General features: G+C 41.5%; 1 protein-coding gene across 1 annotated transcript in view; it reads right to left on the reverse strand.

The window, feature by feature from the left end:
* Positions 1–7670: 7670 nt before the first annotated feature.
* LNPK (lunapark, ER junction formation factor) overlaps positions 7671–22317 on the reverse strand; it is an 85884-nt gene continuing 71237 nt past the window's right edge. Inside the window, exons 10-13 of the mRNA XM_073577422.1 lie at positions 21033–21138; positions 17393–17463; positions 9179–9346; positions 7671–8917 (exon numbers count right to left, since the gene is read on the reverse strand). Of these exons, the coding sequence (XP_073433523.1) occupies positions 8745–8917; positions 9179–9346; positions 17393–17463; positions 21033–21138 (518 nt within the window). The 3' untranslated portion in view covers positions 7671–8744. The remainder of the gene's footprint in view (positions 8918–9178; positions 9347–17392; positions 17464–21032; positions 21139–22317) is intronic.

The following is a 22317-nucleotide window of genomic DNA, read 5'->3' on the forward strand; positions in this document are numbered from 1 at the left end:
CTGATTCCACCTCTATGCTAAAACACTTCTCCTGAGATAACATCTCCAGTGATTCCCCCCCCATGGATATACAGCAGTAAGTCCTGAGAACAATGTAACAGATGAATTCAAGCAAAGAAGTTGGATAATATGGTTACCATTCACACTGTTAACATTGAATGGAGATACATGCAGGCTGGTGCAGATCAGAAGTTGAATAATTTGGTTACCATTCACACTGCTTGCTAACATTGAATGGAGATACATGCAGGCTGGTGCAGATCAGAAGTTGAATAATATGGTTACCATTCCCGTCTTTTTCACATGTGCTGTTGCTTAGCCCCATTCCTCCCATTCTGTATATGCATTTTTTCATTTTTATTGCCCAGATGTAGTACTTTGCATTTTTCCCTGTTAAAAACCATTCTGTTAGTTGCTGCCCACTGCACCAGTTTATCTTTTTGAATCCTCTCTCTTCTCTAGCATTAGCTATCCCTCCTAGCTTTGTGTCATCAGCAAATTTAATCAGTTTACCCTTAATTCCTTCATCTAAATCGTTGATAAAGATGTTGAACAATACAGGGCCCAGGACAGAGCCCTGTGGTACCCCACTTGAGACATTCTTCCAACTGGATGTGCAGCCATTTACGACCACTCTTTGGGTCCGATCACTAAGCCAGTTCTGAATCCACCTAACAGTTGCCTTGTCCATTCAATACTTAGTCATTTTTTCAATAAAGATTGTGTGAGATACTTTGTCAAATGCTTTGCTGAAGTCAAGATATACTGTATCTACAGCATTTCCCTTATCCACCCAATCAGTGATTCTGTCATAGAAGGAAATTAAGTTAGTCTGACTTGACTTATTAGTTACAAACCCATGCTGACTCTGTTTAATCACTTCATTCTTATCCAGGTACTGACATACATGTTGTTTAATAATTTGTTCAAAGATCTTTCCTGGTATAGAAGTCAGACTCACCGGCCTATAGTTACACTGTGGTCTCAGAAGTGAAAGGGGGGCATTTGGATTTAGGAGTGCAGAATTCATGAAATTTCTTTAGGGGGGTTGAGGAGCCATCACACTTTTCCAGAGCCTGTGTACTACCAGTAAAGTGGAAGTCCCTTATATTTCCATTGACAGATGACAGATACAAATGGCAAGTGGGGACTCTCTTTTTTTGTTCATTGAGTTGACGCTTTTGTTGGGAATATTTCACACAATTTGGATCAGCTTTATCCCGCACTCTACGCTGAGCACTTACATCGGGGTTTCCATCTAAATTTCCTAGTGATGTGATTCTGATGAAAGCCCTGAAGGATACGTTCACTGTAATGAGGCAGCAGAGTTACTCTGGACTTCGTCTGGCTTCTGTTCAGCGGTGTCCTTTTCAGAAGTGCACAAAACTGTGCTCGACCGTGCTTTTATGATTGACACCACTGGATAATAGAACAGACGACGTCCACAGTGCCTCCATCTGCCTCATTATAGGGGTATCCGTCTGAATTGCGTATTTGAGATTTACACAGAAACTCTGGTGTAAGCGCTCAGCTCAAGATAAATGTGAGGCAAGCCTTACTGCAAGCTTTGGGAGACAGAATGAACAAAATCAACAGCAGGTTAAATGATTTTTATTTTTTACTCCGCTCCTCGTGCGGTATAAGTGATTAGACGACTTAATTCTTCTGGTTGGTGCGATTACAGCGATACCAGATATATATTTTTATTTTATGCTTGGCTGCTGTTACACACTAAAAAAAAAAAAATGCTTTTTTTTTTTTTATAAAATTTTTGCATTACCATATTTTGATAACTATATTTTTACCAAATTATGTGAGCTTGTTTTGTGCGGGATGAGTTAACGTTTTTATTGGTACCATTTTCGGGCACATTTTTTGATCGCTTTCTATTCTGATTTTTAGTAGGCAGAATGAAAAGAAGCCAGCAAGTCGCCATTTATTTTTTTGTTTTATGCTGTTCATGTGGTAAAGTTGGTAATAGTTCTTTGGGTCAGTATAATTACAGGGATACCATATCTAATCCATTTTTATTTACATTTGACTTTTTGATAGCACTTTATTTCACTTTGTATGGCAGTATGATGAAAAAGCAGATTTTTGCCACTTAATTTTTTTTTTTAACAGAGTCAAAGGGATTAAATAGTTTTATAGGTTTAGACAGTTTTATAGGTTGGGTCATTCCGAACGCAATACCAAATAGGTCTTTTTTTTCCACTTTTTTTTTTTTACATCAATGTAGCGATTTATTGGTTTAATATTTTGTTATTCTGATCACTGGCATAATGCATTGTCAGTGCTGCACCGACCGAAGCTTCTTAGACTATCTTCCTGGCATGGTCTAACAAGCTTGCCATAGCTGGCAGATCCGGAGGTCGACATGAAAACCTAGGATTGCTATGGCAACGAGTGGGCTCTCACGAAGATGTTGCGGGGGCGCCGATCTGAAGGGAGAGGGAGCCTGCTCCTTGGCTTCTAAATGCAGCAATTGCTTTTGATTGCGGCATTAAGGGGGCGGGTACCGCTCCTATCAGTGACAGCAAAAGCTCGGCTTTTACTTAAGCCAAGGTCCCAGCAAAGATCATGTGCGCACAGCTCCTTTGCCAGCATAGTCGCCATGATGTAAATTTACGTAATTTTGCGGGAAACCTTTCCTGACCATGGTGTAAACTTGAGTCAAATATCGCGATGGGTTTAAAATTTTATAATTTCCTACGTTACAGAACTGCAACGGATTCATAAAATTTGGATGCTATACTGTGGCTCCCGTATCGCATCCAAAGATGCCTAGAGTCTGTGCTTTGAACTACACTAAAATAAGCAGCGTCCTGTAAGATCCTAGGAGCTCTCTCAAGGACTCAAGATGGCAGCTCAACAGCAGCAGGAAATTTCTTAGTTTAGTAGGCCACAGCACTGACTTTGGCCAGTCCGTGCTTCAGGTTATCAAAAGTCATTAACCGTGATTTACAAAAATTATTAGTCCTGCAATATTTTTGGTGAAACCAGAGACGCTTCCTTGATTTGAATCTATGCATTTTGTGAAACATTCATGAAATATTTTTGTAAGTAAAAGAAGCTAGTTAGTAAGATAGTACTGCTGTCATTTACATATCAATTCTAGTGATGAGTGAACGTTCACGGCTAAGGTGTTATGCGAGCATGCTTGAAAAATATGTTAGAGTCCCCGCTGCCGCATGTCTTGTGGCTATTTAAACAGCCGTAACACATGCAGGGATTACCTAACAAACAGGCAATCCCTGCATGTGTTGCAGCTGTCGAACAGCCGCGAGACATGCAGCTGTGGGGACTCGAATATATTACTCGAACACGCCAAAGATAACACCTTATCCAAGCACGTTCGATCATCAATAATAAATACATTTCTTGTTAAAAAAAAAAATACAAAAAAAAAAAAGCAAATATTTCTAAAAGATAAGAAAGCATGCATGCATCACACCCCTCCATATCTGGTCTAATTAACACATCATAAAAACAATTGCTGAAGAGATACTTCACATTCTATGGCGCAACAAAGGTAATTTGCAGAGTTTATTGGCCATGTCATATTGATATATAGCTCTGTATCACAGGTCACAGTTCTGTACTCATACATTATCAAATTTAAAAAGGAGCAATGTTTGAATCTTTGAAATCTTTAAACAACTCATGGTACATGTAGAAATTGATTATTTCTTCTTAAAGGAGAGATTTCTGAAAATGAAGCAGATGTTTGTTAGTAATGGGTCAGATATTTAGAATGACTGGGTTAAATGTCACTGCATGGCTCTATTGAGAACATCCATTACAATAAGGATGTGTTACAAGTATCACAAGGCGAAGAGTTCTAATTACGAAGTCCAAATTGCTCTTAGAAACCTTTATATTTTACGATTTTACTGATACAAATCAATTTATTGACATCAATTTTTACGCTTAAATTCAAGTAAAGTGAAAAGAAAAACGTTAAAGTTTGATAAATGAAAACCTAGGTTAAAATCATAAAGATCACAGAATAATATTTAAGTTACACATTTATAGATATACTTAAAGTGTAGTTTTGCACACCGCATAAAAAAAATATTAGACAAAAAAAACTGCAGTAAAGAAAAATGCTTCTCAGATGCATGAAAGTCAGTTTTTTTGCAGAAAAAGGCTAGGTTCAGACGAGCGTATAAAAAGTAAAAAAAAACTCAGGATGAAAAAAAAAGACCATTTTCTTCCTGATTTTAATCAATATTTCATCCGTTTGTACTTTTTACATCGGTATGACATCTGTTTTTACCCATAAGCAGTGAATAAAAAAAAAAAAAATACAAGACCAAAAAGTTTCCTATGGTAATAATTGCAATATATCTGTAAAAATCAGATCCAATTATTTATTCCGTACGCATAGACTTCATTTGGCAAGACTCATGTAAAGTACAGATTAGGGCATGGTTGTGATTTTTTCCACAAGGAAATCAAAAAAATGCTCATCTGAAGGGCTCTATTCAATAACAGTGGACTGTGAGCTGTCCGGTTGTAACACGGATAGCACATGTATGTATAATACGCTTATCTGAACAAGCTCCAAGCTAAACTAATAAGACACGCCACAGGTTACAAGCCAGATATCCTTATGCGGTGTGAGGAAAAAGGGAAAAAAAAAAATCTTTTTTTAAACCCTAGGTGTAAATGTCGTTGGCTCATCCGACATGACGACTTGTTTAAGAACACAATTCACCAGTAATCTGACAAAAACAAACGTTACTAAAGGGAAGAAAACCTAGACCATATATTATAAACAGGAAAATATGGACTTTTAAGTTTTAATTAGCAGGTTAGTGGAGCTAGTACATGGATGTCCTTGTTGATAACATCTACGTTGTACAAAGTTCACACCACAAGAATCTTTTCTTAGGACGGATTATGAAACGTGATAGCTGTGGAATTCTGCACTCGTTGAGAGCCATGTGGCACTGGCATTTTTACACAGAGCAGCTGTAAGAATAGAGCAGATCTCAGAAGCCTCAGTCAATTTACACGTTTGGTCTGAGCACGATAAATCAAAATTCAGAAAATCTGGGCTTAAAGCGCATCTGTCCTTCACAAATTTTTTAGACGAAATTTGTAATAGTTTATATGTATGGTAAGATATGATTTTTTTTTTTTTTTTAAAGTGATTGGAATATTTTGCAAAGTTTTCTACTTTGCAGCAAAGGAGACCTGAAGGTTCGTCTGCATCTGAATAAAACTGCAGTAAAGGCCATGACCAATCATATTGCACCAGGTTTAAGCCATGAAGTGATCAGCCAATCAACTGCTATACCTGTAATCCAAATATAACGTAAAATATAAATTCATTTCAGCAGTGCAGAAATTTCATGCAAAATATATCATAATGTTCTATAAAATAATTGCATTTTGGCGACGTACATTTTTTAGGCATATTTTGCTTAGTTTATGGCAACACACTACAGCACAAAACTCCTATCCTACATGCACCCTAAAATGCTACAAGTGTAACGCGTCGTCTAAAGTAATCATACACTGACGATAATAGAAAAAAGTTATTGTATTGTAATAAAGTGACACAATAACAATTATGACGTCTTCAAATGTGAAAAGTTGTAAAAACAAAAAAAAATAATTTAGAACAATTTGGTATTTCCATAACAAGCCACAGAATGAAGTTGTTTACAGCACATAGTGACCATCTCCTTAAAACACAGAAGGCTATCCTGGACAGGCGGTCAAGACAGGTATTTTATGCTGCAGTACCTACCATAGTCCGAGCTAAAATTTGAGTGAGGTAAAAGAGAGGGGCTGGGACCTAACATTTGAGCCAAAACTTGCCGCTCTGGAGGTTGTGCCAGGGATAGTACAACCATCAGGTAACACGGACTTGACAGCGAAAGGCATATGGATCCCCATCCTCACCACCAAGGGAGTGGAAGTCCACATATAGCATACGACTGGTCATTTAAAAACAATGGGAGAAAGCTAGCAAGCTACATTGGTGCCCTAGCTCCATGAGAAGCACCATGGATTCCAAGGAAAAGGAACAGTTGTTTCAAATAGCAGAAGCTGTAGGAAAACAAAGCTTTAAGGAGGATTGTTTATAATACTTACCTAAAGATCCCCTTCTCTTCACCTCCCAAGGAGACACACAAGAAATAGAAATATCTACAGTATATATGAATTTTAACATAAAATGTTGAGTCAAAATTGCAAAAGCATCACATTATGTTAAGTGTAGAGATTTTCAAACATTTTTTTCTCAAGGAATAGGAAATTCTCAGTATTCTGAATTTGGTTTTAAAAGAAATCATTGCATTTGGGGAGCTCCAATAATTACACAGCGATTAATGAATGTTTGTAAAGAGCAGATAAATTGCACACAGATACAAAGAAGGGAGCAGCAGAACTGTAAGGCTATGTGTACACGTAGTTTTAGGTCCTGCGGATTTTTCCGTGCGGATTTGGAAAAATCCGCAGGTAAATTCTCAGGTCAAAAGAACTGCGGTTTAGCCCTGCGGTTTCACACCTCTACAATGGAGATGGTGTAAAACCGCAGCAGATTCCACACAAGAATTGAAATGCTGCGGAATTGAATCCGCAGCATGTGCACAGCGTTTTTCAGATTACCATTGAAAAAAAATGGTACTGTACAACACACCTAAATCTGCTGCGGACCCGCAGAGCCTAAAACGCTGCGGATCCGCAGCAGAATCCGCAACGTGTGCACATAGCCTTACCATCACCTCTCTGCCTACATGCCAGACCACACGTGCACATTTATGGGGACTGTAGCAGACACAGCCGTCTTCTGTACGGAGTAAGCCTAAACGTTATTGAGCCATGTCAATGTTGGGGTTATTTAACACGGATGTTTCTTTTAAGAAATATTGCAAAAATCCAAGCCATTTTGTTGGGTATGCATACCTAGATTTTCAAAGGATTTTCCAAGAAAGGATACAGCATTGGACTTTGTAAACTTCAAATAAAATCCATAGCAGGAAAAATGTGTGTTACCCCTGACTTATTTTGGACACAGTTTGCACCCTTAGTTGTAGCGACTATGACCAGCTATTCACTATTGATATTATATATGAAATACTTAACAAAGCCATTGTTTTATTTATCCAGACGCTAGATACTTTCTTGGAAAATATGAATATCAAATTATGCGTTAACTAATCCATGCATCGGACTTCCAGGGGCGAAATTGCCATTTTTCTTTTTGAATTGTATATTTTGTAAGCCTTTGTTTTTGGGGTTGTCTAGTACTAACCTTGGCATCGGGTGGTGAGCAGCACTGATTATGTTGAATCCTTGGTGGTAGGTACAGTCAGCTGGTATCATGCACCTGTTATATTAGAATGGTATACATGCAAAATATCTGCTGGACATGTGCATGTCCTGGTACTTAGGTCCCTTAGGGAATGGGCGGCGCAGATGTTGCAATAGCAGATTCCAGGCAACAGGTACCATGTGTGTGCTCCATTCTAAAAGGACAGGTACACAATGGTGCAAACGTCAGCCAGGTACCATTGCAACATACGCGCTGTACACCACCTGATGCCAAAACGAGTGGCCACAGACAACCCCTTTAAGTCCAGCCATTTAGATTTTGGTAATGGGCATTTGAACTTTGCTTTACTTTTTATTTTTAAAGAGCAGATCAACAACACTACATTAAATCAGACTTTATTTGCATATAACAAAAAAAACATAAAAACACACAAAAAGGAACATTTACTGGTGTGTGTACCGGTATATTACATATATAAATATAGCTTAGCATTCAAGTACAATACAAGCTCTTCCTATGTTAGTTACAGAGTAACTAAACCTTTGTAATGTCTTTTCAAATTTCAGAGAAGGGTAGGGATTCAATAAAGAGCATAGGCCTCGTAGCCCATGCTTTCTATTGAATCCATACTGCAGGCTGTGTGCATGCTCAGGCAGACTCCATTCTCCTAAGCTGTGCAACCTCTCGAGAAGGATGGCAATTTGAGCAATCTCAGGACCTGGACACCAACCAATCTGCTTATAATTACACAGTGCAATGAAATATGAAAAATCAATTACAAAATGTTCAGTTACTCTTTAATGTAAACATGAACCAAAACAGCAAAAGCATGTAGCAGGGTTTGTGCGGGAATTGCAGAATGACATGACATTTACCTACAAAATTAGGAGCCTTTAAAAAAAAAAAAAAAATATTATATATATTTCATGCGTTTCTCACTCAAGGGAAAAAAAAAAAAAATATTCTGTAGAGATGGTTTTGATGTTTGCAGATGCACTTTAAAAAAAAGGTACAGGCTGTGGTACATTCGCCATCCAAACACACGCGCACAAACATACACTCCGTTTAATATACAAATACCCTTGATACAAAAGGTGTTCACCCAAACCCTGCTTTCTTACAGCTACATGTAAAATAAATAAACCTGCAAACTCATTACCTTAAAATACTCAAATCAAGAATAAAATATCAGCTATGGGTGTCTTATCGATGCTTGTTATTGGGCCAATGACACATCCAGGCCAATTCTAGCATGAAAAAAAAAGTTTAAATATCAAGTATACATCCCCCCCCACCCCCCAAGTGCTATAAAGTTCTAGAGGACCACAAGATATGGCACATTGTTGTGGTTGTGAGGCAGATCTAGCTAGAGTTGTCAGTGGAAGTGGAATCTCACAAGAAAACTTGTGAGGCCTAAGCTGCCATAAACTAAAAAAGGACGGATACAGCACATTCACTCTGTCTCCATCAAGGACTCTTCACCCTCATTAACATTCGTCGACGGCACAGCATCTTTATGCAAAGCTTGATCCCCCTCTTTCAAAGTTTCATCAGGCAACTCAGTGGGTTTTTCCTCCTCATCAAGAACGTCTTCAGCATCTGGAGTTTCTTCCACCTCTGATGGATCTGCAGAAAGGAAGTGTAAAAAATAAAAAAAATAAAAATTAAAAAAACAAAAACACCCATATATACAGATATCCAAAATGTGAAAAAGAATACTACAGAACATTTAAAATATACATTTATCATTTTCTGGCATTAAAAATTATTACACGTCTCCAGATGAATAAATAATTTCACATCAGCAGACCACTAGAGCAGGCAATTACAAATTTTGTATCCATCCCTTGCTTTTGTAATGTTTAAGGAAACAGATAAAATGATTACCAGAAGAGGTCTGGTTTTCCAGTTCCTCAATGGCAGCCTGCAATATATTGGTGGAACTCTGCGAGTCTGATCTTGGCGTCCTCTCAAGGTTTAATTCTTGAAGTCGTGGAGCTTGTGGCCGAGTTTTTCTTGCAGGATTTAGGAAATAACAGTATGCACATCTGAATGCTAAATGGAAAAAAAAATATAAGTATTTAAAAAAATATGTCCAAACAAGATAACATAATATTCTCCATGCTATGTTCTATATAAAGTTCTCTTAAAAGATTGTTGAGGCATACAAACGCTGTAAGAAAAATATTAAAGGTTTTTCGTAGTCCATGAAACTGAAAAAAAAGTAGTTGCTATAAAAAGATAGTTTTTAGATTTTCCTCAGACTTTGGTTAACATATGAAAGGATGACCATGCTCAAGATTCAAGAAAGTGCACTGCTGGATTAGAGGAGAGCAAAACACAAAAAACGTAAGACTTTACAATGAAGAAACAGAAAACATACAAGACTTTAAACAATTTTGTTCGTAGCCATCACGAGCGATATAGCCTTTGTATTACATGTGTATTGTATTGCATATGATGAATTTTGTATTGAGCAGAAGACATCGTACTTCTCCTTGAAATTGCAGCATTAAGTGTGGTTGTTCTTTGCATTAATTCTGAAATGGATTGAGAAAAAGACTGCAATGGACACTGGTCCCAAATTGGAAAATTATACAATATCATATCCCTACTTTTTAATGTGTACTTTAAAAAAAAAAAAAAGAAAGAAAGTGGATCATAACTGGTAGAATTGAAATTTTGAAATTTACAAAGTGCCCTAAAAAGCAGTAGCTTGGATGTGACAACTCATCCCTTCTGCTCCTATTGGTGCTCTGCTCCACTCTCTTCTCTCAATGTTTGCAATTATAGGGGGCTGTGCACTGATCTGCAGTGGACAGCATAAAGAAACCAGACTACAGACAAGGAGAAAAGCACATGGAAAGGAAATATGTGCAATACAAGATCTGTACAGATACATGAAAGAAAAAGCAGCAGCACCCTGGATACACACAGACCTCACATCCAGCCTATATTACAGGTAGAGAAACTTCCATAAGAGAAAAACCAGACCTGCTCTCCCACCAGAGAACTCACGCAGGTGCAGTCTTGCCGGAGAGCATGTAGTAAGGTCCTGATGACGTTGGGAGACTAGTATTATCAATTCCGCATTGCCCTCGCGAATGATGGCACCTCGGTGAGATCTTGGGTGGGGGAGCAGATCCAAGAGAACAGTGACCCTTCAGTCACAGACAGGAAGACAGCGGTGAGAGGAGAAAGGCTGGAGAGCTGTAGATACAGGCCAAGCACCTACATTTTTTAGCTCATATGTACATTCACTAATGAATTCTTTTTTTTTTTTTTTAAATCAGATAATTTTTATTAACAAGATTCAAAATGACATTGCACACAATTGTGCCCAAAAAAGGAGCATAGACATATTTACAAACATTATAAACCAATCCCCCATTTCCCTCCCTCCACCCCCCCTCCCTTAAATCCTCAATAGTCAATAATGAGACATTAGCATCCATTGCTTACACGTGTAAACAGCATCCCTCCGGAATCAGTTTCTCTCCACCCATGGTTTCCAAAGTGATTCAAAAGATTTCACACTTTTCCTTTTCTTATAAATATCCTTTTCCATTTTAACAACTACATCAGACTGTCTATAAAATTCCCGCAGAGTCGGCGGCTCTCCACTCAACCAATGTCTGGCAATCAATTTACGTGCAACATACAATAATCTAGCTATGGCCAGTTTATGATGATTTTGAACTTGAATCTCCTCTACATAACCCAAAATGCATACCACAGGATCCCATGTGATTGTACATCCATACGATTTCCCAATTGCTTCTCCCACCTCCAACCAGTATGCATTCAGTCTCGTACATTGCCATAACATATGCAGAATCCCCGCTCCCTCAGACCGACACCTAGGACATTCAGAAGTCTGTCTCAACCCTGCCCTATAAAGCCTATCTGGAGTTCTATATACTCTGTGAAGTACATAATATTGTGAAAGTCTACCCAGCTCACTTAATGATAACTGAGGAATATATGCCATGATATCTTCCCATATATCCTCCTCTATCCTTCCCACCTCTTCCTCCCATTTCTCTTTTGCTTTAATGGGAAATCTATTAAGAAAGGTATGTAACAAATCCCTGTAAATATTTGAAACTACCCACCGCACATACATAGTCCACCAGAATATCTCTACAAATTTTCATATCAACCATTTTACTCTGCGCCTGATAGGCATGTCTCAGCTGTCCATATTGAAACCTACTGGTCTCCCGCAACCCATACCTCCCCCGCAGTGTCTCAAAGGACAATAACCCCCGTTCGTCCTGTATCTGATCCACATATAGTATACCTAGTGATATCCAATTTTTAAATTCCCCCATTTTAACAAATTCAGGCAGTACTTCATTGTTCCAAATTGGGGAGAGATTTGTTAATGCTCCCACTTCTCTTGTCCTTTTAATTGCCTCCCAAACTCTGTGGATTAGCATCAAAGTAGGATAGGTCCCACCCAGCTTCCCAAAATTCCCTGCCTCCAGACCTTGAACCAATGGGTCCCTTCCCACCAACCAAACCATAATCCTTTGAACCGAACCCAGTCCTTTCTCCTCACTCCATCCTCTTAACTGCTGACCCTGTGCCGCCAAAAAATAAATCCAGGGATTCGGAAGAGCCAATCCCCCCCCATCTTTAGGCCTCTGCATGAGTTCCAGCCTGATTCTTGGCAGTTTTTTCCCCCATACCAGGTCTCGAAATATAGAGTTAATGGTACGAAACCACCTTCGGGGCAGCCAAACAGGGGAGTTATGCAATATATATAACAATTGGGGCATAAGAATCATTTTAGCCAGGTTTATCCTACCCACCACAGAGAGGCACAACCTGCACCACACCCCTACTTTCTTCCTAAATTTGTCCAGTAATGGGGACAGATTTAAAACAATATAACTCGAAAGAGGAAGGGACACCTGAACTCCCAGATATTTGAACCGCTGAACCACCGGCAACCTACTACCCTCCAGTGCCTTCGGAATCTCCCCGCCCCCCTCATCTACCAGCAAAATATTTGACTTTGCCCAATTGATCTCCAGACCCGAAACCTCCCCAAATGCCCCAAGAATGTTCATCGCCCCCTCCAAGGCCCCTCCAGAATTTTCCAAAAATAATAGTATGTCATCTGCATATAAGGCTATTTTCTCCTCTATCATACCATACCGGAACCCCTTAACCAAAGTCGAGTTCCTGATTGTCTGCGCCAGGGGCTCCACTGCCAACGCAAAAAGCAGCGGCGACAGCGGACACCCCTGCCTAGTCCCCCTATGTAAACCAAAACTTCCAGAAACCTCCCCATTAACTCTCACCCTAGCAGTCGGAGAAAAATACAGTAACCTCACCCACGAGACAAAAATTGGTCCAAAACCAAAAGATCTCAACACTTCCCAAAGATAGCACCATTCAACACTATCAAATGCCTTACGCGCATCCAAGGAGACTACAATTCTATTCCCTTCATTATCCGACGGCACCTGCAAGTTCAAGAATAATCTACGTAGATTTATCACTGTAGACTTATTTGGCATAAAGCCAGACTGATCCGAATGTACCAAACCCTGAACCACACTTGCCAGCCGGCCGGCCAAAACTTTAGCCAAAATCTTAACGTCCGCCGACAACAATGAAACTGGCCTATACGATTCCGCCAATTCCGGGTCCTTTCCTTCCTTTAAAATGACTACTATTATCGCCTCTCTCATGGACACCGGCAGATCTCCCACCCTTAACGCCTCCTCAAAGACTTTTTTTTAATTTGGCCACTGAGATGTCCATTAAATTCTTATATTTCTCAACCGGGAGTCATCAGCCCCAGGAGCCTTGTTATTAGCCATTGACATAATAGCAGATCTAATCTCCTCCTCCGTTATAGGTTCCTCCAACCTTCCCCTATCATCGTCCCCAATCCTAGGCAGTTTCGCCTCACCCAGGAAACTTTCAATATTCCCCATTATATCTCCCACCCCTGACGTATACAGCTGCTCATAAAAACTTTTAAACTCCCCTAAAATATCCTCTACTTCCGTCAATACAGTCCCCTCTCCCGTTCTTAGTTTGTATACGTACCCCGATTCCCTCTGTGCAGCAGCTACCACCGAAAGTAAGTGTCCCACTCTTTCCCCATCCTCAAAAAACTGTACTTTCTGAAAAGCTCTTCTTCTCTCCGCCTTTTTTATATATAGCTTATTAACCGCTTCCTGAGCTTCTTTTAAACTACGTTTAGTTATCTCTGATGGGTCCGACACCATATCCCTTTCAGCTCTTTCCAAATCCTCTATGATCTCCTTATCTTCCAACCTAGTCCTGGATTTACATCTAGAAATTTCACTAAAAAGAAGACCCCTCAGAAAAGCTTTCATTGCGTCCCACACCACCCGCCCCTCCACACTTTCCTAATTAAACTGCCAGTACTCTGTGATTTCCTTCTTAATGATATCCATATCAATATGTTCAAGCCACAAGGGGTGCAATTTCCATCCCACTCCCCGTCCATGCCTCCCACCTGCCCGTCTAATCAAAAGCTCTATAGGCCTATGGTCTGAAATCACCCTCGGCAGATATTCAATTCCACAGACCATACGCGTCATTAAATCATTTCCCAGTGCCAGGTAAATCCTGGAGAGGGAGCCATAAGTTGCCGAATAGCAGGAGTAGCAAACTACGCTCTCATTCCTCACCCTCCAGAGGTCCACCATCCCCATCTCCGTCATATAATTCCCAAACTTCGACAGTTTTTTAATACCTTTGCTTGAATCTTTCTTATGTCTATCCCACCCTTCATCCATCACATTATTGACATCTCCAATGATTAACATGGGAAACCCCATACCCCGTTTATACAATTCAAATATTTCTTGTACCCCCCCACCCCGAGTATGGGGGTGGGAAATAAACAGCCGCAAGACACAGTGACTGCCCATAGAGTTTACAGAATAATAGAACATATTGCCCATCCCTATCTACATGGCACTCAATTTCTTCAAAGGGCGTGGACGCCCCAATCAACACCCCCCTAGCATACGAGGAATACGTAGAATGGCAAGACCTCCCTATCCACCTTCTTTTTAGCACATCTACTTTTTCTGCAAGCAAATGTGTCTCTTGGAGACAAATGACATCCGGGCCCCGTTTTCTCACATACTCCATTATTGCCGTTCTCCGGTTCCCCTCCGACAGTCCTCTTATATTCCAGCTAACGACTTTAATTGTGTCTCTCACCATGATACCTCCCAAGTACCAATTCCTGACCCCTTAAGATAGGACACTGTTCCCAGCAAATTGTCTCACTTCCCCGCAACAATCCCCAACCCTACCCTCCCATCTCCCCCCCCCATATTCTTTAACACAGTAACCCATAACTAATCCGCTGTTGTCGTTCACCTCTCTTATCAGAGAGTAGGTAGTCCAGCGTCTAGCTACCTCTTCCATAGTACCCTTAATCCGCTGTTACTAAAACACCTCCCCAGCCCCTCCGCATATAAAACAACATTTTGACAATAAGTCCTCCGGAAACCACAATGAATTGTGAACTCAAAGTCCAAAGGCAGCAATATGGCAGCAACTTCTTCACTTCCAGCCTCATCCCTTCACTTCCCTCTTTCTTTATTAGCCGAGAGCTTCTGCTGATTTAAGTCCAGCCACTTAGTGGCGTCTTCTGGTGTTGGAAAAAAATGAACCGTCCCCAGTGCTGCAACTCTCAATTTCGCTGGGTAGAGAGTAGAATACACCAACTTCAAATCTCTCAGTCTTCCTTTTTAACCCCTCCATAGCTCATCCTCTGTTTTTGTACCTCAGCCGAATAGTCTGGGTAAATAGAGATCTTCTGGCCATTAATACACATGTCTTCAGCCGTACGAGCACACCTCAATATGGCATCTCTATCTCTGTAGTTCAGGATCCTGGCAAGGACTGTACGAGGGGGGGATCCCATCGGAAGGGGTTTCATAGGAACTCGATGAGCCCTTTCCACCACAAACATCTTAGACAGGTTATCACCACCTATCTTGCCCTGGAGCCATTTTTCAATAAATTTTGTAGGGTCATTTCCTTCAGTCTTCTCAGGGATACCCACTAATCTTACATTGTTCCTCCGTGAACGATTCTCCAGATCATCAGTCTTATTAATCAGAGCAGCACATTTTTGCAAACACTGAGTGTGGGCCTTTTGCATTTCAGAGATATGGTCTTCCAACACACTCACTCTCTCCTCCACCTCTCCCACTCTCTTATCCATTTTGCCCATGTCTGCCTTTATTGTAGTAACTTCTGCTATAGTTCCATCCACTCTGTGAGTTAACGTTATCGCAATTTTGCATGATCTGATCAGCTCATAAATGTCCCGCAAAGTGGGCTCCCCTATAACCAGCTCCTCCACATTCTCTTGTTCCACACCATCATTCCCCCTTCCATCTTCTTCCCCCTCCGGCCCCCCCTGTACCGTATCATCCTCAGAGCCTTCTCCTTGCTCATTCCTCCGTTCTCCAGCCTGTTCCTCCTTCTCTTCAGCCATCTCCTGCCGTGCTCCCTCCACCTAGGCATATTTCTCCAGCTTGGCCGCCACTTCTAGCCTCTTTGCATAAGAGGCATTTGCAGCGTCCGCTCTCTCAGCCGACTCCACGCTGTCGGCGCCATCTTGGGTGCAGATCCCCGCTCCTGCCTTGGCGTCCTGCTGCCTTCTCCGAACCATCGCTGCAGCTCCGCACCACTTCACCCGTCGGGGCCGACCTCCTGAGTCTCTTCTCAGCCGCCCAGAGATTCACCAGCCTCCAGAGGGGTCCTATCGTCAGGATAATTGCCGGTCTCAGCGGAGGAGCTCCAGAAGCCGACCGCTCACATCAGGTGCTAGGCCACGCCCCCCACTAATGAATTCTTAAACGAAAATGGGAGGCACAAACTTTTAATGCAAAAGGTATTAATGTTAAACATTTCAGAAGCTTTACATAGACAAAGTTAGTTTCAGGTCCAAATCCCTCTTGACCGGATCCCTTTAGGCTAAACTACATGCACGGAGACATACCGTAAGCATTCCTGTTGCAGAGATAGCTATTCAAACAAAATTCCATGCACAAACAATGGAAAAGTTATCAGGGTGGGAAGTCCTGCAGCGTGGACATATATTACATCTAGATGTCCCCAGGACCAGTTTTTGTGCACAGACCTTTAAAACGGAATACACTTAGGGTATGTGCACACGCTGCGGATTCTGCTGCGGATCCGCAACAGTTCCGCAGACAGTGTACAGTACAATGTAAGTCTATGAGATTTACAATCCACGGTGCACATGCTGCGGTTTTTTCACTGTGGAAAAGCTGCGGTTTTAAATCCGCAGAAAGAATTGACATGTCAATTCTTTCTGCGGATTCCGCTGCGGTTTGACACCTATTCCATTGTCCAGGTGTCAAACCACAGGGGAAAACCACTGGCTAATCCGCAGGTCAATTTACCTGCAGTTTTACCTGTGGATCCACACTGAAAAATCCACTGGTGAATCCGCAGCGTGTGCACATAGCCTTATAATACAAGAGCATGACTATTTCAGTCTGCTGGGAGTGGTCACAAAAGCTCAAACTTGAGATTATGGTCTTGACTTGGCAGCGTTTCTCAACTTACCAAATCAACTGCTTTCTGCATATCTGCTGTAATGTGATCGGCATGCAGCATCCCAATTTAGGGACACAGAAGACCAGCGGTTTACAGAAAGGACTGCAAGATACAGGAAAAGGGCTTCCTTCCTTGCAAAAAAGCGAGTTCTTTAAAATTAATCCTATACTTATTTCTTGTGGAGCCTTCAACTGCAGAAACAATTGCACAGTTTAAACAGATTAATTGCATGAAGGGGAAAGCTGGACTGTAAATGAAATCCAGCATCCGTCTAATCAGGTGCCAGCTTTCATTAATGCAGTCCCAAAAACAGTGCTCGTTTCTTTGTAGCCAGTAAATATCCAATGCACATAACAAAAATGCTGTATGTTCCCAATTAGAGGGAGCTAAATGTATAAAAAAAAAGGGACAGAACCAAGTCTAAAGTCTGCACTGACATTGCCATTACATAAGGCAGATGAGCTACAGTGAAACACGGCAACATACAGGGATACTTACCAACATACTCAAATTCTTCCTTCAGGGCCATACCATTGTGAGAAAAACATTGCTGGCAAATCAAAGCGTATCTATTGAAAGAAAACATGGATGTGAAAATTTAGATCAAGGGATCAAACAAGTAGAGGATCAATATGAAGACAATTTTAGGACGGCATAAAAAAGGACATTCCAAAATCAACATTTATCGCCGACCCTCCAGACAAGGGATAAATATACGATCGCTGGGGTTCTGGAGGCAGGAAGCCGCATTGATCACAAGAATTTGGCTCCTGAAGTCGCATGTTCGAATTGAGGGTTAGGGAATATTTGCGGCCACGGATCTGTTCACCGTCTGTACGGGCAGTTGTCATAAATGCTCACTACTGTTCCATTCACACAGGGGATTTCGGGAGCCAGGTTCTGTGCTGGGGTCCATTTGCCAACAGCCTCACTGGTGAAAACCTATATTTATTCTCTATCCTGTAAATAGGTAATAAAATGTTTTTCAAAGCAAAACAGATTCCCATCTCACTGAGGTGCCAGGTTACACAGACTATTATACTTTATAGAACGTGTAGGGCGAGAAAGAATGAAGAGCACTTTAAGAATCAGCTTCAAGAATGCTGGATTCATAGCCGCACAGCTCAGTACAGCTGTATAATATCCTCCAGACTCCCTGAAGCATATTGCTATTGTATAACATGTGCTACACAAAGAAAGAAGAGCAGGAATCCCTCATTTATGGGTGCGGTGTATTGGAGACTTCATAGTATAGAGTCTCCGGATATAAACAAACTATTTTAGGTGACTTCTACAAGAAATCACCAGCTGATTGAAAAGAGAAGGCTGCAGCCTGGAAGGAACAGTGAAGGCTGCAGACGGCAGCTACTGACTGGCTCCAGCAGGACACAGGGCTGAATGGAGAGGGAGAGAGGTGGCGCTGGCCCAGGTGGCAAGTATAGAATTATTATTTTTTACTCAGCAGCACTTCAGGGAAATTAAATGGGATGTCCAGTATTTTATCAGCATCGTAGGGTATGGCTTGATCTAATGTTAATTTAAGACCAATTATGCACTAGAATAGTCAAAATGAGAATCAGGTATAAACCCCCGCATACATATGATCTAATGTAATGAATGGGCCGCTTTTCTCATTTTTATGTTCACTACAAGCATCTAGGACATTAGTCTTCCAATCTCTTCATCTCCCCAAAGCATATTTTAAAAGCAATTAAGCTTTACTCAGTTTTAATATCACGATTATATTTCATTCGTTCCTCCATTTTAATGATGATCAGATTAATGACCGCTTGACTAACGCATCTCCAACTTATTTAATGGGTAAAGAAAAGCTATTATAAGTATTAATGATCCATGAAATCTAACATGTAATCCTATATAGATCCAGTATATTCTACATTCAGTCAGCTTTAGACTAAGACACAATATGATATTGTGCAGAGACTTCAATTTTGTCTTAAATCTGAGCAAACATTTTACTGAGACGAAAAGAAAATGCACAAAGTACACAACTACTGCTGCCGCCAGCTAAACGAGGGAGACGCAACACATACAGGAAATTGTGAAATTGAAATGAAGCCATTTATACAAGATATCTTATGGGGACCTAATAAATCCAGTCAATGGATTTCCGCAAAAGCATAGGAAAATATATTTCTGATCTTGAGAAGTTTAAAGATTAAGCAGCTATTAGAAGGTGGATGAAAGAAATGCTCAACTTCTATTCCTTGCTCTACAAGGGTCCCCAACCTGTAGCTCAGGAGCCACATGTGGCTCACAGGCTCATGAATTGTGGCACGCGGCTGTCTGCCAGCTTGGTACATTAGCTCCAGATCTAGCAAACAGGAATGAAGAGCGCATCTGAAAATGGTGAATTTTGTGAGCAGCCCTGCACAGAAGAGCAAATCTGGATGCACATATACTGGTCTTAGGGGTTTTGAGATAATTTAAGAATGGTACGCTGGAGACAAGATGATGTCACCTATCAGAGGAGGTGCTTGAAGCTTGATGTGACAGTGTGTTGGGAGTGCTTGATGAGAGAGAACTGAATGGGGGTATTGTGGGAACCCCTGGATCTTGATATACTGCTTTGGGGTGATTTCTGTGGAAAATGTTTCGTTACCATTATGCCTGTAATGGGAGCTTTGGTTTCCACTATTGTGAGGGAGGCGGGAGCTGAATGTGGCTCACAACCCTCTCTCAAGGCTGGATGTGGCTTGCGACACTCTTAAGCCCCCCGTAACACACAGCGATCTCGCTAGCGAGATCGCTGCTGAGTCACAAGTTTTGTGACGCAACAGCGATCTCACCAGCGAGATCGCTGCATGTGACACTTATCAGCGACCGGCCCCCCTGCTGGGTATCGCTGATCATGCTTGAATGGCCTGGACATTTTTTTGATTGTTGGTCTCCCGCTGGCCAGCACGCATCGCTGCGTGGCAGGCGGGAGATCAGCGAGCTGAAGCTGGTAACCAAGGTAAACATCGGGTTTCTAAGCGCCACGCTTAGAAACCCGATGTGTACGTTAGATACCAGCGCGCTGGTGCAGGGAGCTGGTAACCCTGGTGCTCCCTGCACCAGCGTGCTGGTATCTTAACGTACACTGCGGGTAACTAAGCGAAGTGCGTCGCTTGTTACCCGCGTATCACTGTCCTGATCGCTGCTGAGATCTGCCTGTTTGGCAACTCATCAGCGATCATGTAGAAACACAAGTGATCCTGACAAGTTCATATCGTTGTCGGGATCGCTGGTGAGTCGCTATGTGTGACGGGGCCCTTAGAGCTGAATGTGGCTCGTGACTCTCTCTCAGAGCTGAATGTGGCTCTCAAGGTCAGAAAGGTTGGGGACCTCTGCTCTACAATATACATACACACGGTAGTTAGCTAAAGCCTTGTGAAGGATATGGGCACCTTAAAGAGGTTGTCCAGTCTAAAACGATAAGTCCACAGTCACTATGTGACTGCAGACTTGTGAAGCTTCAATGTAAGCATTGTGATCAGTGAGGATTTTCTGGTGTCAGTGATATGTACACTCCCGGACACATTCCTGCTAGATGGGCGCAGCCTCGCTCAATGTAGGTGTATTGAGCGAGGCCAGAAAGTCTAGTGGGAATGTGGCCAGGAGTATTCAAATAGGAGAGAGGACAGTTTTAGACCAGATAATCCCTTTAAAGAGGGCAATATTTTTTATTTATTTATTTTTTTAAACATAAAAGTGCATGCAGCATTATTAGGGAAAACCCTTTTTGTAATTAGGCTTCATTAAAAATGTTGTACCATTCGTGTTCTATAGCTTCTGGGTAGCATTATTGCTAGCTGCAGAAAGAGTCAAAGTTATTTCCAGGACCCTGATCCAGCATGCACACTGTTACTCTGCAGCAGGCAGAAAAGGGCAGTGCGAACATCCTTGGCCAGCACTAGAATGCTGGCATGCTGAGTGCCTCTTGTGAATACTGCCCAACCACTCCTGATGTCATGGCAGCACAGCACACATCCTAATGCACAGGGACCTAGTAATCACAAGAGGAACCAAGGACACCAGCATTCAAGTTCTGGCCGAGGAAGTCCGCACTCCCCAGATATAGCTGCCAGGGAGTACCGGACCAGGGTCCCGAAGTTTTCCATGCGTGTCAAGTTACCTGTTCTGAGGACCGTCACCAACCAAGTACTCAATTACTCTATCTACAGCACCCCTCTCTCGCGGAAGAATTGGTCTTGCAAGTGGAGGTCCTGGTGGATGTACAGCTTTGGGGAAAAAAAAAAAAAAAAAAAGGGTTGCAGAGGAGAATGGAAGAAGAAAAAAATATTAGAGATGCTGGCTTACATGTATAATACATATATATCGATAGGAGAAATTGGCAGTGGTCAGATATTCCCCATATACTAGAAGTTGTTCACCGAATCAGATTTTATGCATGTCTTATATTATAGGATATGGAGACCTTCTGGGAAGATTTATACTTAAATATGTAGGGCTTGGTAATAAACAGCTCTGAGTTGTTCCGTAGGGGCTATAGTTCAGATGAGTCACAGGTTAGCACCTGCGACAACCGGGACATTTGCAAAGAGGCGAAACAAAGGGACTTCCACAGTACACACCACATGTGCTGGCTGCCCCAAAGCTGCCTTGTGAAGACATATCCCAGACAGAGGGGTCAATCACTGACTATATCACAAATCTTTTATTTAACAAAACTCTTAGGGAGAGTTTTAGAAATTCTTTGTGCTCCAAACCAGAACTGTAAAAATGTTCTTTTTAACGTTAAATACATATGTAAAATGGCCACAACTTTGTGCAAACAACTAAGAAAAAAAAATCACCTAATGTTTCCATTCCTGGTCAGAGCACAGATTCTGGAAAGCGAGACCCTCAACCTGTGTCCTGATCTTACAAATACCCCCATTATGGCACCACACTGACTGGAAATTATGACACCATTTTTTAATAGTCTTTCTTAATATTGTGTGTAATAAAAAAAATAAAAAAAACACCTTATACATTAACCAGGACCTGGAAGGCAGGAGAAGTAATGTACACTTCAATTCTAAAATAATAAAAACCAGATAAGTCACAAATCACCCTGTATATATCAGACATCAGATATACAATACACAATGTGTCGCCCCACGCAGGACCAGCCCCGTGCAACATTTTGTATAACAATTCTGTGATTGCTTGAGAGCTTCATGTGAGAGTTATTGCAGCGGCTTGAGCTTTCAGACAAATCGGGCAACACAGAAGCCGATGAGCTCGCATTGTCAGAGAGACCCCATGTGCATGAAACATCAAGCTGCTGCATTAACTCACATGAAGCCTCAGCAGAACAACCACAGACTTGGGCACACAAAATCCTGCACCAGGTGGCAGGACATCACATACGGTACATTGCATACAGGATGTGGCTGGTATAAACAGGATAATGT

This window comes from Dendrobates tinctorius, unplaced genomic scaffold (assembly GCF_039654945.1).
Source record: "Dendrobates tinctorius isolate UK_male_01 unplaced genomic scaffold, ASM3965494v1 ptg000056l, whole genome shotgun sequence".
Taxonomy (NCBI): Eukaryota; Metazoa; Chordata; class Amphibia; order Anura; family Dendrobatidae; genus Dendrobates; species Dendrobates tinctorius.